General features: G+C 34.7%; 1 protein-coding gene across 1 annotated transcript in view; it reads left to right on the top strand.

The window, feature by feature from the left end:
• LOC107629901 (external alternative NAD(P)H-ubiquinone oxidoreductase B3, mitochondrial-like) overlaps positions 1–1,779 on the top strand; it is a 5,722-nt gene extending 3,943 nt beyond the window's left edge. The window contains exons 8-10 of the mRNA XM_021117210.1: positions 451–572; positions 654–773; positions 1,459–1,779. Coding sequence (XP_020972869.1) covers positions 451–572; positions 654–773; positions 1,459–1,546 — 330 coding nt within the window. The 3' untranslated portion in view covers positions 1,547–1,779. The remainder of the gene's footprint in view (positions 1–450; positions 573–653; positions 774–1,458) is intronic.

Genomic DNA, 18,102 nt, shown 5'->3' with positions numbered 1-18,102 from the left:
ATGAATTAAGTACAATTAAGTTAAACAATAAAACTTAGAATAATATTAATCATAACCAATTTTTGTTATGTTAGACTAATTTAATTAAGAGGTTGCAGGTTCGAGTCTCCTATTTTTGGTAAAAAAAAAGACTAATTTAATTAAATTTAATTAACAAAAAAACTTAAATGTGAACATTATTCTGCCAATGAGTAATAGTTCAAATAGCATAGTCTTCCTATACTCAATTAAGAGGTTGCGGGTTCGAGTCTCCTATCTTTGGTAAAAAAAAAAAATAATAATGTGAACATTATTCTAAATTAAATCAAAGAATAGTATCAGATATTCAGTTAACCGAATGGAACCAACTAATTCAATTTTATTCTCGTAACTATATGCCCTTTCATTTTTGCGTTCCCACAAAATATATACTAGTATTTAAAGGTACTTACAAATTTGAAGAAATTATAGGTAGCTGCTCAGCAAGGAGCGTATCTTGCAGATTGTTTCAACCGTATGGAGATATGCGAGCGGTATCCGGAAGGTCCTCTTAGATTCAGGGGAACCGGACGCCATCGCTTTCATCCCTTCAGGTACCAATTCAAGATGCTTCGCCCTTTCATTTTACTTAATCAAACCACATAATGACATCAACAACTTCATCAATCTTCAAGGTACAAGCATTTTGGACAATTTGCTCCTCTAGGAGGAGAACAAACTGCAGCTCAACTTCCGGGAGATTGGATTTCAATTGGCCATAGCACTCAATGGTTGTGGTATTCTATATATGCTAGGTAATTTATTTTAAACAATTTTTCGTCATATTTTTATTTTCTATGTTTATTTTACTATTTTTTATTTTTAGAATTTGATAAAAAATAATAAAAATAATAAAATTTTATTTTTTTCTTGTTTTTAATTTTTATTTACAAAATTCTAAAAATAAAAAATGATAAAAATAAAAACAAAAAATATCAAATATACAAACTAAGCTTACACTAATTATTTTCTATGTGGGTCATAACTCATAACAGGGTGATATATTCTAAAACAAAGATGACATGTCAATTTTAAAAAATCTGAGGTGCTTCTAAAAGTTACTATTAGTGATTTGTTTTTCCTTCTAAAATTATCATTGGCAATTTAATAGGATAAAAACACATAGGAGATAGAGCTTGTGTAGTGTTGAAAAAAATACTGCTTTAAAAAAAAAAAAATACTATTTTATAGTTGGAAATTTGCCATGTCCATATTCACAAAAAATCCTTTACTGAGCCCTTTTGTGGAATTTCACCAAGTTGGATCCATATTCAAATGGTTGAGATACTAAACATACCTTAAATTAAAGTATTACTCATGGCATTTTGTTTGAATGTTATTCTTATAATTTGGTACAATATATATCAAATGACAAGTAAAAGAAATGAAGTCGTGTATATGATTTAATCCTCTAATACTTACTGAAACATATATATGCAGCAAACTAGTGAGTTGGAGAACAAGAGCATTGGTGGTATCTGATTGGGGAAGGAGATTCGTATTTGGGAGGGACTCAAGTCGAATCTGAGATTATCACATCTAATCCAAAACCATGCATGTAGATTTGTTGGCACAACAGAGCAATAGAAGGAACTCGAAAAAAACCAACACGGTGTTTAATTATTTTTCTCATTCAGAAGTAGTTTCTTATTATATAGTATGTACTAGTACTTTGATCGGTAACCTTTTTCCTTTTTCGGTCTTGATTTATTTAATTTTTTTTTTTCAGTTTTACTCTTATATAATACAAGCTATTACCATAAGTTTGTGATAAATTCAAACCAAAAGCTGATCAAGTAGGATCAAGAGATCATCCAATTGATGCTTACATTATATTAATTTGTCACCGCATAACTCAATAAGTAGATGGTAGAAGCAATAACAAATCCTTATCACACAGTGATAAGTTTAAAAATGTGATGAACATTATGGGCGGCTGATTTTTCCTATGAAAAAATAAAGCCTCAAGACAAATTGAGATTAAATAGAGTTTGAAAATGTCAATACTTTACCTCTATAAATAGTGAGGTATGAGAAAATTGACGTACAACAACAAAACATTAATAAAACAAATATTTTCTCTTTTTTTCTTATATACATTACAATAAAAGCACTTCTTTATTTTTCCTTTCATATACTACTAATATAACATTAATATATTATTATCTTTATAGTAGTATAATAATATTGACTTTTATTATTTCTCCTTTCATATACTACTAATATAATATTAATATATTATTATCTTTATAGTAGTATAATAATATTGGTAAATATTGATAGTAGTACTTTTCTATTCATATTTTATTTTATTACCTCTTCTTTATTTATTTTACAACACGTTATTAGCACGAGACTCTAATCAAATTTTTTAAGGAAGACTCAGGTAACAAATTTTCATTATGTCGAAACTCTCTCATCTTGAATTCGATGCTCTTGATATATTTGGAAACAATTATTTATCATGGATACTAGATGCTAAAATTCATCTTGATTCAATGGATCTTGGAGATACCATTAAGGCTGAAAATAATGCATCCCAGAAGGATAAAGCCAAAGTTATGATTTTTCTTCGTCGTCATCTTGATGAAGGATTGAAAAATGAATATCTCACATTAAAAGATCCTGCAGATCTTTGGAAAGACCTTGAAGAAAGGTACAATCATAAAAAAACGGTGATACTGCCTCAAGCCCAATATGAGTGGACGCACTTGCGTCTGCAGGATTTTAAATCCATAAATGAATATAATTCTGCAATGTTTCGAATCACCTCACGAATGAAATTATGTGGGAAAAAGATAACTGATCATGATATGTTGGAGAAAACTTTCTCAACCTTCCATGCCTCGAATGTGCTCCTGCAGCAGCAGTATCGAGAAAAAGGGTTTAAAAAATATTCTGAGTTAATTTCTTGCCTTCTTGTTGCTGAACGCAACAATGAGTTGCTCTTGAAAAATCATGAAGCGCGCCCAACTGGCGCCGCCCCATTTCCTGAAGTAAATGCGGCAAATTACCTCAGAAGAGGTAAATGGCAAGGTTTTAATAACAAGAAAAATTATGGAAGGAAAAAGAATTATATTCAAAAGAGAGGATCTCACCAGAAGTGGGATAAAGAAAGAAATTCTGGGCAAAATAAATCAACAGAGGATAAGTGTTTCCGTTGTGGTGGAAAGGGCCATTTGTCACGTACCTGTCGTACCCCAAGGCACCTAGTTGATCTTTACCAGACATCTTTGAAAAAGGATGACAAAGAAAAGGAAACAAATTTTGTTTCAAATGATGCTGAAAATTCCACCACTCATTATGATGTATCTAATTTCTTTAAGGATTCTGAAGGAAATATTGGCTATTTGATCAATGATGGAATAGTTTGATATGTATATGTGTTTGTTAAGTATTCATGTAAATAATTTTACTGTGCATGTACTTCTACTCATTTTATTATTATTATCATTTGTCTTTGAAGAAAATGGCAAGGATATATAATGAAGATATATGCCTTGCGGATAGTGCAAGTTCGCACACCATTCTCAAAAGTGATATATATTTTACCCATCTTGTGCCAAAAGAGGAATATGTTAATACTGTTATTGGCTCAGGCAATGTGATAGAAGGCTCCGGAAGAGCTATAATTTTGTTTTCTGGAGGAACAAAATTTATAATAAATAATGCACTATTATCTACCAAGTCCTTGAGGAACTTGTTGAGTTTCAAAGATATTCGCCGAAATGGATATCATGTTGAGACAATGAATGAGGGAAATCATGAGTATTTATGTATTACAACTTATGATTCAAATAAGAAAGTTATATTAGAAAAATTACCCTCACTTTCATCTGGGTTGTATTATACCAAGATTAGTGCAATTGAATCACATGCCATTGTAAACCAGAAGTTTACTAACCCAAATGAATTCATAACTTGGCATGATAGATTGGGTCATCCGGGAACAACCATGATGAGGAGAATTATTGAAAACTCTCATGGACATTCACTAAAGAACCAGAAGATTCTTAAATCTAGTGAATTTTGTTGTGCTACATGTTCTCAGGGAAAGTTAATTTTAAGGCCATCACCAGTAAAGATTGGATTTGAGTCTCCTGAATTCCTAAAAAGGATTCAAGGTGATATATGTGGACATATTCATCCACCATGTGGATCTTTTAGATATTTTATGATCCTAATAGACGCATCTTCGAGATGGTCACATGTGTGCTTATTATCTTCTCACAACCTCTGCGTTTGTGAGATTACTGGCTCAAATTATTCGATTAAATCCAGAAAATCCAATCAAAGCAATTCGTCTTGATAATGCTGGTGAATTTACTTCCCAAACTTTTGATGCTTATTGTATGGCTAATGGAATAAGTGTTGAACATCCAGTAGCTTATGTTTCATACACAAAATGGGTTAGCAGAATCACTTACTAAGTGTCTCCAATTAATTGCTAGACCCTTGCTTATGAGAACAAATCTCCCAACCTCGGTTTGGGGGCATGCTATTTTATATGCCGCAGCACTTATTCGTTTGAGGTCAACGAGTTACCATAAGTTCTCTTCTATGCAATTAGCTTTTGGCCAGCAGCCAAATGTTTCCCATTTAAGAATATTTGGGTGTGCGATATATGTTCCCATTGCACCACCTAATCGCATCAAAATGGGACCCCAAAGAAAATTGGGGATATATGTTGGATATGATTCTCCCTCTATAGTGAGGTATCTTGAGATACAAACTGGAGATGTATTTAAAGCCCGGTTTACGGATTGTCATTTTGATGAATCAAAATTTCCAATATTAGGGGGAGAGAATAAGCTTCCTGAAAAGAAACTTAATTGGAATGCATCATCGTTGATGCATTTAGATCCTCGATCAGGCAATGTGGACTAGAAGTTCAAAAGATTATACATTTGCAAAGAATAGCAAATGAATTGCCTGATGCATTTTCCGATACAAAGAGGATAACCAAATCTTATATACCAGCGGAAAATGTCCCAATTCGAATTGATATCCCAGTAGGACAAGTAGCCACTAAAGCAAATTCACGCCAGAAGCGTGGCAGGCCTGCCGGTTCCAAAGATTAAAATCCTCGAAAGCGAAAAGAGGTAAATATTATTCCTGTTGGAAAAGACATAGTAGAGACACCTGTAGTTGTCCAAAATTCTGATATAATTTTAACTCTAGAAGACGTTCAGGTACCTCAAAATTGTGAAAATGATGAGATCTTGATAAATTATGTCTTTATAGGAGAGAAATGGGACCGAAATAAGACAATTGTCAATGAAATATTTGCATATAATGTGGCATTAAATATCATGCATGAAAGTAAGGATCTTGAGCCAAGATCAGTCGAAGAATATCGACAAAGGAATGATTGGCCAAAATGGAAAGAAGCCATGAAGGCTGAATTAGACTCACTTGCAATACGTGAAGTCTTTGGACCTGTAGTCCGTACACCAGAAGATGTAAAACCTGTTGGATACCGATGGGTATTTGTGAGAAAACGAAATGAGAAAAATGAAGTTGTGCGCTACAAAGCCCGACTTGTTGCACAAGATTTTTCACAAAGGCCCGGTATAGATTATGAAGAAACGTATTCCCCTGTAGTGGATGCGATAACATTGCGTTAGTTGGTCAGTTTATATGCATATCATAAACTGCATATGCATTTAATGGATGTGGTAACAACCTATTTATACGGCTCATTAGATCGGGATATCTATATGAAAGTCCCTGAAGGACTAAAGATATCTAAACCATCCAATGAATATTCACAGGGATTATACTCAGTTAAATTGAAAAGATCTTTATATGGTCTAAAGCAATCTGGACGAATGTGGTATAATCGTCTTACTGAGTATCTGGCCAAAAATGGATTCAAGAATGATGATATCTATCCATGTATTTTCATAAAGAAATCTGCATCTGGATTCATTATAATTGCTGTGTACGTTGATGATTTAAATATCATTGGGACTCCTGAAGAGATTTCAACAATTATAAAAACTTTAAAAGAAGAGTTTGAGATGAAAGATCTTGGAAAGACTAAATTTTGTCTCAGCCTGCAGATCGAGCATATAAAAAATGGGATCTTTATTCATCAAACAACATACACAGAAAAGATCTTGAAAAGATTTTATATGGATAAGTCACATCCATTAAGTACCCCAATGATCGTAAGATCTTTGGATGTGGAGAATGATCAATTCCGTCCTAAAGAAGAAAATGAAGATATCATTGGTCCTGAAGTACCATATCTTAGTGCCATTGGAGCGCTAATGTATCTTGCCAATAATACACGACCCGATATATCATTTGCCATGAATTTACTAGCAAGATATAGTTCATCTCCAACCAGAAGACATTGGAGTGGAATCAAACAAATCTTTTGATATCTTCATGGGACGGTTGATATGGGATTATTTTATCCCTATGGATCCAAGTCACAACTAGTTGGCTATGCAGATGCTGACTACTTGTCTGATCCACATAAAGGGAGATCTCAAACAGGATATCTATTCACATATGGTGGTACAGTTATATCATGGAGGTCCACAAAATAGACGATAGCAGCAACCTCCTCTAATCATGCTGAAATACTCGCGATACATGAAGCTAGTCGCGAGTGTTTTTAGCTCAGGAGTTTGATCCAATATATTCTGTCATCATGTGGACTGATTGATCATAAGATAGCTCCAATTGTCCTGTTTGAAGATAATACAGCATGTATTGCTCAACTTAAAGGCGGATACATCAAAGGTGATAGAACAAAGCATATTTCTCCCAAATTTTTCTTCACCCATGATCTTCAAAATCAAGGGACAATTGATGTCCAACAGATCCGCTCAAGTGACAATTTGGCAAATTTATTTACAAAGTCACTCCCAAAATCCTTCTTTGAAAGATCGGTACATGAGATTGGGATGCGCCGATTTCGAGATATTAAATAAATTGTACTCTTTTTTCCTTGGTCAGGTTTTTTTCCCATTGGGTTTTTCTTGACAAGGTTTTTTAATGAGGCAGTCCCTATCAAAAAGGATATTGTACTCTTTTTCCTTCACTAAGATTTTTTTCCTACTGGGTTTTCCTTTAGTAAGGTTTTAATGAGGCAATAATCCTAAATGGTCATCCAAGGGGGAGTGTTGTAATAAGTTCAAAAATGTGGATGACCATTATGGGCGGCTGATTTTTCCTATGAAAAATGAAGCCCCCAAGACAAATTGAGATTAAATAGAATTTGAAAATGTCAATACTTTACCTCTATAAATAGTGAGGTATGAGAGAATTGACGTACAGCAACAAAACAATAATAAAACAAATATTCTCTCTCTCTTTCTTATACACATTACAATAAAAGCACTTCTTTATTTTCTCCTTTCATATACTACTAATATAACATTAACATATTATTATCTTTATAGTAGTATAATAATATTAGTAAATGTTGATAGTAGTACTTTTCTATTCATATTTTATTTTATTAACTCTTCCTTATTTATTTTACAACAATCACAACATAGTCAAGTTATTTTTCTTTTTCCCCTGAAAAAGACATATGTGAAAATAAAAACCATAAACTAAACCTACAATTTTTACTAGAAAAGATGCTCTAATTTTCAAATTCTAATGTGATTGCTAAAATTATCGGTGCTCCATGTACATATTTACATAAAAAATTTGTACATGATGTCAATACGGGTTGAGAGATGGATTGGAAATTTGTAGGTTGGGGTGGATGTCGGATCTTTCGACTGGAGTAGAAAAGGGAGTGGTACCTGCAAAGACACTCCAACGCTCAAGTCAGAATAGATCTCAGAGGTATAAGGTGTGTAGAGTGAATGTCGTACATGAGGAGTCTGGGGCTTCCCTTTATATAGGTGGTGGTCATTATCTTTATCTTATCTTATTTGGTTAAGATAAGGGAGATATTTGAATTTGATTGTTGGTTAGAAGCTCTTAGCAGGCCGGTTCCAGGCCTTCTAGAAGGGTGAGATGGGTCGAACTGGATAACCGAATTTGGAGACTATTCCGGGTGTGGAGTCCGTAGGCCGAATTCGTAACAAAATTCATAATATATATACAGTTCTACAAGAGAAGATCAGTACAAAACCATGACTTATCCCCAAAAAAATATATAATAAATAATAAAATGATTACATCATAAAAAAGACAAAATAAACTTTAATTATTTAGCAGGTCAAAACACATTAATAAATTTTTTGAATCACAAAATTACATGAATCTCCTAAAGAAAAAAATATTACGTGCATACTCTCATAAATATTTTTATGTAAATCAAATTGATTAAAGTTGATTTAGCCATTATACTGGTACATCGAATCAATCAAATTCGAACTACTAGGATTATGCATAGATCGAGTGGACTAGATTCGATTTAGTTGATTTTGAAATCCATCCATCATAAATTGAAACCATTGACTTCGAATTACACACACAGTTTTTGTCCCCTAGTAATTCGAATTGAGTGGATTCGAATTAAGCACTAGTAAATTAAATGGACTTACTTCGATTTACATTAAATGAAAGCTAGTGGTAAATCGAATCTACTAGTTTTGATTTAATGTTTATATACCTATATAAAGAATTCGAATCTACTTATTTTGAATTATATTTCACCAAACCACATCCCCCCAAAAACGAATTCCAGAGAAAATTTGCGCCAAAAAAGCCATAGGATTGAAACTGTGGAAACGGAAGACTACCTGAATCATATCTATCGGTTAGACGGCATCGCCCATATTACTGGTTCCATCCATGAAGAGGTTAGTTTCCAAAATTGAATATCTGTAAAAAAAAAAAAAGGTAATAATTTATGATGTTAAGTCACTTAGAATTTTGTTATATGCACTTCTGAGATTTTTAAACTACAAATGGTAGTTGGAGTAGTGGTTTAGTGTTTTGCTAGATTTTTAAAAGTAAAAATGCACAGTGAAATAGTGATTAACAATGCTTATTAGTTAGAGTAGTGATTAACTAGATTAGAAGTTTTTTAGGAGTTTAGGTTAATCTAATTTAGGTTTCTAATGTTAGATTAAATAGGCAGTAGAAGTTTAACAAAAATGTAAAATAGTTTAATTTTTTAGATTTAATATAATTCCTAAACGTTAGGTTAACGGACCAGTAATTTAGTTTATTTTTAATTTATTTAAAATTAATTTAGTTTGTGTTATTTAAAATTTTTATTAATTTAATTTAGTTTAATTTATTCAAAATTAATGTAATTTAATCTCTAAATGTTAAAGATTAAATTAATGTAATTTAATTTAGTTCAATTTTGTACTTTATACTTTAGTGTAATCGAATTTGGTTGAATGCAATTTAGTTAAATTATTGAACGTTAGGTTGACTATGTCTAGGGTTGCAACATAATTTACATTAAAGTTTATTTTTAGTAGAGTTGTCCATTTTAGGTGATTTTTGATATAACTCGGATATGATTTTGTTGAAAAGGATCTGTATTATTTAATGGTTTTTTGGTGAATTGATTTGTTACTTGTGATGGTTCTAAAGGACATTTTTTCATTGTGGTGCAGCCATATCGATGTATCACCAGCATGAGGAAGCAGCATGATATGCCCTTGGATGACAGGATCATACCATACCTGCAGACGGCCGGCTTAGCCCACCTCGCGAGACTCAATGACCACTAGTTTATGTTGGATGAGCTGCTAGTCAGTGCATTTGTGCAGTGGTGGCGGCCTGAAACTCATACTTTCCATATGCCATTCGCGGAGTGTATATTATGCTTCAAGATGTTGCATACCATTTAGGCCTTCCCATCGACGGACATTACGTTAGCGGATGCCTAACGGATTTTCAGCAGTTCATTGATGGTGGGCAACCTGTATGGGATTGGTCCAAGAGTTGTTGGGTGTGTTGCCTCCGGCGAACTGCATTGACAAGTTCACGGTGAAGTACACCTTGATGCAGGAGACGTTCAGTCACCATACCACAGCTTGGTGGAGTACAGCATCATCCAGCACTCAACATTGATTTTCTGATGTTGAAAGATGACAGAGGCGGAGACCGATGGTTTCCGGAAACTCTACAGAGTTGGTACATACATTAGACCAGGCAGGCCGACCATGTGCTACGATTTGATGTGGTCGCAGACCCAGGACCATCACAGGCTTACTTGAAGTGGTGGCATCAGTATGGGAGGAGATTCTTATTGCCGGAGCTCTTTCTCGGAGACCCAAGAGAAGATCCTATCCCGACCAAGGCGACGCAGAGAGGTCTAGGCTGAGTACCTGAGATGGATCAGGTGCCAGATGTTCCTGACAGATTTGAGTGGATAGAAGATGTCGTGTTGGTACACGAGCCAGTAATTGTGAGTGGAGGACAAGATCATACCATACCTGCAGACGGCCGGCTTAGCCCACCTTGCGAGGCTCAACGACCACTAGTTTAGGTTGGATGAGCTGCTAATAAGTGCATTTGTGCAGTGGTGGCGGCCTGAGACTCATACTTTTCATATGCCATTCACGGAGTGTATATTACGCTTCAAGATGTTGCATACCATTTAGGCCTTCCCATCGACGGACATTACGTTAGTGGATACCTGACGAATTTTCAGCGGTTCATTAATGGCGGGGAACCTGTATGGGATTAGTCCAAGAGTTGTTGGGTGTGTTGCCTCCGGCGGACTGCATCGACAAGTTCACGGTGAAGTGCACTTAGATGCAGGAGACGTTCAGTCACCATACCACAGCTTGGTGGAGTACAACATCGTCCACAGCCCGCACTCGACATTGATTTTCTAATGTTGAAGGATGGCAGAGGCGAGGACCGACGGTTTCCGGACACTCTACAGAGTTGGTACATACATTACACCAGGCAGGCCGACCATGTGCTACGATTTGATGTGGTCGCAGACCCAGGACCATCACAGGCTTACTTGAAGTGGTGGCATCAGTATGGGAGGAGATTCTTATTGCCGGAGCTCTTTCTCGGAAACCCCAGAGAAGATCCTATCCCGACCAAGGCGACGCAGAGAGGTCTAGGCCGAGTACCTAAGATGGATCAGGTGCAAGATGTTCCTGACAGATTCGAGTGGATAGGAGATGTCGTGTTGGTACACGAGCCAGTAATCGTGAGTGGAGGTGGCTCGATGATGCAATTGACGCCATAGAGGGGAGGCATCGAGGTCGTCGACGAGGTAGAGGGCGCGGTCGAGAGGGAGAGATGGGTGGACGTCGAGGTAGAGGTCGACATATTAGGAGAGCCGAGTATGACGGTGGTGATGGTGGGGATGATGGTGGAGATGACAGTAGTAGAATTGATGATGAGGGTGGACCTGGAAGTGGTGGTGGAAGTGGTGGCGGAGGCGATGATAGTGGGGCGGTGGAGGTGGTTTAGAGTTTGGATCTGATGTCGGTAAAGGTGATGGGGTTTATGGAGGTGGGGGTAGGGGTGGTCTTCGGTGTGGTACATTAGGGTTAGTGGATGGTGGAGGGGTTCGGGGTGATGGGAATTTGGCAATTATTTTGTTGGTTTCCCTTACTGTGATATGTCTATGCATGAGAGTCAGACATTCATGAGCACGAGTGAGCTCCTTTCGAATTTGCTAGCTAGCGATGGCCTTGATAGTGAGTTCGGAGGATCCATCTTCCTGGAGGAGATTAGCGTTATTATCCAAGAGGATGAGGCGGCTTGACGTGGTTCAGATGCCCCCGGCCACCAGACACCCTTTGATATGGACCTGAACGAGCCTCTGTCAGGTCTTGTGGACGAAACATTTACATTGGGTGGCACTCCTCCCTCAGCAACTCCAGCTGCAGCCCCAGATCGTGCAGGTCCATCCGCCCCCTCCCCTGGACTGACCCAAGACGATGAGGAGGTACTTTTAGCACAGAGAGCACAGAGGATCAAGCGCCCACGCTGCTGCTTCATAGGGTTACATCTATTTTAACTGTTCAGATGACTGTTTGATTGTATGTTATTATGTTAGCTACCAGATTGTCATTGTGTTGTTGTATTCAAAATTATGTTAGTCCGCTATGTTATCATGTTATTAAGTTACCATCCTATGTTATCATGTCTTGTATGCTATCATGCTATGTCATTATGTTTTACTTGAAACACGCAGAAAAATATAACTTCAGGATGTTATTGATTGATGACTGTTGAAATTTCACCGTTAAAAATAAAAAGTAAAGGCAACACCATTATGAGAAAGAAAATACCATCATATTAACAACGACAGTTCGTCCTACTAGATAATAAACGCAACAACTACATACATCTCGATAACAAAACATAGAATGCCACAATCATCTCTAAGCAACAATAAAGCGTAATACGGTGGATAACCGATAAAGCAATACAATAGAAAGTGATACAGGATACAAAAGTGAAGGCAAAATAATACAGAAAACACTAAACTCCACTGCCTGCGGCAGAACCCCTGGCTCCTCCTCCCTGTGGACAACTCCGCCTAATATGACTAAGCTGTCTGCATAGCCCACACCGCTTTAGTCGATTTGGATCGACCTCGTCCATACTAGTGTGAATTCTAGTGCTCCTCAAACGACCTTTAGATGTACGTCTTTTACTAAGATCAGAGATGATGTTGGCCCATCATATAGTGGCCAGAAACCTTTTGGAATCGGGGGATTGAATCCCATCATGTAGACATTAAACATCGTGCTGAGGCGATATACGTCGTGGACATAAATTGCCCAGCTCAAGCGAAAATATGCATAGCAAGCAACTGCATAGCGACATGGGTAGTGAAGACCCAATTTAATTTCTCTATCTGTTTCATTCCTTGCAGACTCAATTTCTGTAGAACGGTATTTTGAAAATCAACGAGACTCATAGAAGCTCTAATAAAGACACTCAATAGATCTTTGTCAGTAAATTTTATATCCGATCATTAGATAACTCTCTTTGCTAGCCATTGTGAATTTACCTCAATTTAACACTCTAATTCTATTTATATAGCACATGCTCCTTAAGTAAATCGAATTAAATCAGTTCGATTTAATCATATGCCTTGCTTTCTTAGTAACTCTTTATGTAAATCGAATCATATAGATTCAAATTATATGTATTGGCCTTCCATAGCGTAAATCAAATCATAAATCAAATCATGTCGATTCGAATTGCATAATTCCCTAATAAATCGAATTATATTATTTCAATTTATGCGGAGTGAGTGTAAATTTATTTCGATTTACATAGAAATAGGACATACACATAATATTTTTCATTTTAAAAATTCCAAATAATTTTCTCCTCCAATTCATTTGTTGAAATAATTTGCCCTATTTATCATCTGAAACAACTCATCTTTTAAAACATTTACGACTATTCAATACTCCAAAATTACATCATTAGAAAAATAAATTATATATCTCAGATAATGAATGATTAGAAAATTTGTGTTGGATATTTACTAAAAAATAAATTGGTTAAATTATTGTTAATGATAAACTGAATTATAAAGTCAAGTCAATTATTGAATCACTTGATCCTTCACAACTCTGTTATATTTGCATTCAATTTTTACAAAATTACAAGATACTGCTAAGTTATTGTCTATGTATATAATTTACAATTTACACGACCAAACCTAAAAACATTCGAGTTACGAACGAGTGAAGCAGTGAGTCAGCTCAGCCCAGACCCCAAATGTTCAAGTACATAACTTTGCGGAGGGAGTCGTCAGCTTGTCCAACCCGAAGACTGTTAGTCTCGTTTCCGATGGGAACGAGCTCTGGCGCTGGCGATTCTCCGGCGAACAAGAACCTCATCTGGTTGTGTTTGCTGTTTAGAGAGTGAGAGTTGCTCTGCGTTCCAGCCACGGTTCTGGCCATCCAAAAACGGATCAAGTTACTCATCCTAACTGCTTTTTGTTTCGGAATCACCGATTATGAAAAACGTTGCTCTTGGTGTTGTGGACCTAGGGATTTGGAAATAGGATAAGTGTGTTTTGGGGAGTGAGTGTTTTTTATAGAGAAAACCAGAGGCTGTAGGCTGTAGCAACTAAACAAGTGGTTTTCCTTATGAGAGAGTAAAAATGTGGCTAGAGGCTAAAAGGATATTGAATAGTTTGAATACACCTAAATGGTTTTGGTGATGGGCCATTGTGGTGGGTCCCATTTGTTTATCTGGACTTTGGAAATGCTCTAATATTAACAATGTTCTTATTCTAAATCTAAAGTTGTATTATACTATTATCTGACCCCAAAACAAAAAACTAAAGTTGTATTGAATAATTTTACTAAGAATTTATTTAAAAAATTAACTATAAATAAAAATCCAAGCTAATCATTTGTCATTAAAAATATTTAACATTTAATAACTATACCAATTAATTTTATATCTTAGTAGGTAGCTGATTGTTGGGATTTGGGAAATTTGAGTGAAAAATGGAGGTTACATAAACTTGGGGTCTGGTGAGTGGTGAGTGAGTTCCGGAAATGTGTGAGAGAGGGTGAAAGGTCAAAAATCAAAATACAGGAATAACAGGATAGCATAGTACTAAAACAGGTGGCGGGCTTATCCCAAAACACATGCATCATGGATGACTGGGTTTAGATTTACAAGAAAAAATATCAAAATTTATTATTTTAATATTATTTTTAGTTTAATAATTTAATAATATATTTTAATTTATATTTTAAATATTAATAATTAATTAATAGATAAAAATAATAAATTTTTATAATTTTCTAATATTTTTTATTTATAATGCAAAAATTTAATTTTTCTCTTTTACTTTATTTTTTTGGTATTCTCTAGTGATTTATATTGATCATGGTATTTACTATTTAGATTCTATAACCGACTAACTGTTATTTAAAAGAGAATTAGATGAGTAAATAGTTAAATTAGTCCTTAAAAGATTATTATATTTTAAATTTATTCTCAAAAGAATTTTTAATTAAATTCGTTTTTAAAATATTTTAAATTAGTCATGTTAGTCATTTAGTCAATTTCATTGCTAATGGTGTTAAAATTTGTTAATATGATATATTAAGTAATATCACAATACACATCTAGTAGTCCTAATTAACTATTAACATAATTAATTTATAAAATTAGATCAGATTAATTCCAAATTGAGGAATTCTAATACCTCAAATTCTCCCTTTAATTAGGTTTTAATTTGATCTAATTTCATAAATTTATTATCTTGATAGTTAATTAAAATTTTTAGATGTGTGTTGTGGTGTCACTTAATGTGTCACTTAGTAAATTTTGACACCATTAACAAAAAAAGTGACGAAATGACTAACATAACTAATTTAAAATTTTTAAAAGAACAAATTTGATTAAAAAAATTTTGGAAACCAATTTAAGAAAGAGTAATTTTTTAGAGATTAATTTGACTATTTATTCAAATTTATATATAACTGAAATTTCTTTTAACAATATGCTAACGTAACATACTGTAGAGAAAATTTATTTGATAATTATTAACAATTTAAATTTTTCGTTGCAGAAAATGTTTCATTTTAATAAAGATAGTAGAAAAATTATCAAACATGCAATATTAAAAAGTATAGGGAGGTTCTGGAAGGAAACGAGGAACAGATTGTACTATAACTATTACGACTCAGAAAAGATGATTAAACAACATATTGAAAAGCGCCTACCGAGAATTAGTGCGGATCATTGGAGATGGTTCTTTCATTATCACAATAGTAATGACACACAGGTATAGTATTTTTAATTCGTAATAAACTAAGTCTATTTATATTGCATTGAGTTGGTAAAAAATGTGTCTAGTAACTTTTACTTTTGATGATATGATAGGAGAAGTGCAGGAAAAGCACAGTGAATCGATCGAAGCAATTATACACTCACACTGACGGTTCGAAAAGTTTGGCAAGATGTAGAGAAAAAGAGGTAATTTACGTTTGAATTCATTTTTTGAACAATCTCTTCGTCTATATATTCACTTTTTAAACTATGTTATTATAGTCGGAACTACAAGGGAAAAAAGTTGGTAGAGGAGAGTTATGGATCTCAGTGTACGAACGACGTGATGGCTCCTATATCCATGAAGAAGCTCGGACCATTGGTGTAAGTAATACGCTGAGAATCATTATGTTGTTTTTCGTTGGTTTTAATTATAAAATTGTGGTGAAAGTCTATGTGGTTGTGCTCTAGCTCGTAATGCTTATGTTTGCTTATCTATGTGTGTAGGAAAGAATTGTAGAGATTGAGTAATATGATAAATCCTCTAGACTGTTGTCTCAGAATGATTCGCTTGCTCAAACTCTCAGAAAAGAGCACCCGAGTAGAGTACGTGGTGTGAATTTCGAACCAACTTCTAGTCAACTCTTTGGTACGACTTCGCATCAGCCGGGCAATGGAGTTCAAAGAGAAGAGACCCAAAGGGTGCTGCTTGAACTACAAGCAGAGCTGGCGACCGAGAAATTAAAAAGGAAGGTGATGCGTGAGCATCTTTTCTATATTTTCATAGTAATTTAGATGTGGATTTGTGGAGTTTTTATGAGATTTTGGTGTTTTAGACCATCATGGATGCTACTTTGAGTTGCACTGTTGTTTTGATGATTTCAGGAAAAATTCGGATAAGTTTGACAGAATTCGAGTAGAAAAAAATGAAAAAAATTGATGCTCCTAAACGCCACTGCTCGACATTTAGCGCCATAAGCCTAGAAGTTCATGCAAGCTCTCTGTTTGGTGGCGCTAAATGTCAGGACGCGACGTTTAGTGCCAAATGCTTCGTAAAGTGTGCCAAGATCATGCGCTAGTGGCGCTAAACGCTCCTACCTGGCGTTTAGCGCCAGGTACCCAGAAACATTGAAAAAGTTCTCTATCCAGCGGCGCTAAATACCACTACTCGACGTTTAGCGCTAGTAGCGTGTCCTCAACTCTCCACAAAAGTCTTAATTTAGTTTTTAATTAATTTTCTTATATAGTTTTTAAGGTTTTAGCTTTAAAAATTTTAAAAAATTAGGATTAGATATAAAAGAAGACAAGATTCAGACCTGCAAGCTCTCTCTTTTCTCTTCTTTCTCATTCCGCACTTTTACAATTTTTACTCGAGGTTTTTCTCTGAGTCATGAGCAACTAAACCTCTACTGTTAAGGTTAGGAACTCTGTTTATTTTAATGGATTAAATCATTCTACTCTTAATCAATGCACTTATTTAAATTTAAGGATTGATTTCATTGTTCATCCTAGAAATTAGAGTATATTAGAAGATAATTCTTTTTCTAATTGAATTCTTGTTGAATCTTGGAAAAGTTAAATCACTTGCACAACTTGAAATCAATTTCTCATCATTCTCTAATTTATCTAGATTTAACGAGATACGTGACATATAATCCCCTTATTTTTGGGTATTTAGGGTTTGTGTGGTTCATAAACTAGAATTAGACTTAATCTTCTAATTTAAATTAAGTGACCAAGGAATTGACGGTTGATTAAATTAGATGATATTAAATTACTAAGGGATTAGGATTTAATCACTTAAAGTTTACCATGACACTACAAGAAAAACACCCATTCAGGTACACTTGAAAAGTGTAGCCAAAAGTGAAAAAAAAATTATGCCTTAGGCTACGGCTACGCTTTCTGGGCTACGGCTACGTTTTTTGGGGTGATTCCTATTCGGCCGTTACCTATTCTCAAAGGCTACGCTTTTCTACACCAAGGGCTACACTTTTCTGCACCAAGGGCTACGCTTTTGGCGTTTGGGAATAGGGTGCACTTTTCAAGTGATGCTGTCCAAGACTAAAGGCTACGCTTTTCAGCTTCCATTTTTACCAGAATAGGCTACGCTTTTCAGGGCTACTGCATCACCTGTAAAGCGTAGCCACATTATATACCATGGCTACCGCTTATAAGTATAGCCTTAGGTCCCTTTTTTTTGTATACCATAGCTACTGTATATAAGTGTAGCCTTAGGTCTCTCATTTTTTTTTCTGTATATATATATATATATATATATATATATATTTATAATTTTTTTTTAAAAACTAATTTTTAATAATATAATTATATATATAATCCTATATTTTTAATTAAATTAAAAAAATATTATAAAATAAAAATAAATACATAATAATACAATCTAATATTCTT

This window comes from Arachis ipaensis, chromosome B03 (assembly GCF_000816755.2).
Source record: "Arachis ipaensis cultivar K30076 chromosome B03, Araip1.1, whole genome shotgun sequence".
In the NCBI taxonomy this organism is placed as follows: domain Eukaryota; kingdom Viridiplantae; phylum Streptophyta; class Magnoliopsida; order Fabales; family Fabaceae; genus Arachis; species Arachis ipaensis.
Note: the sequence above shows the minus strand (reverse complement) of the source record. Positions and strands in the feature narration are given on the sequence as shown.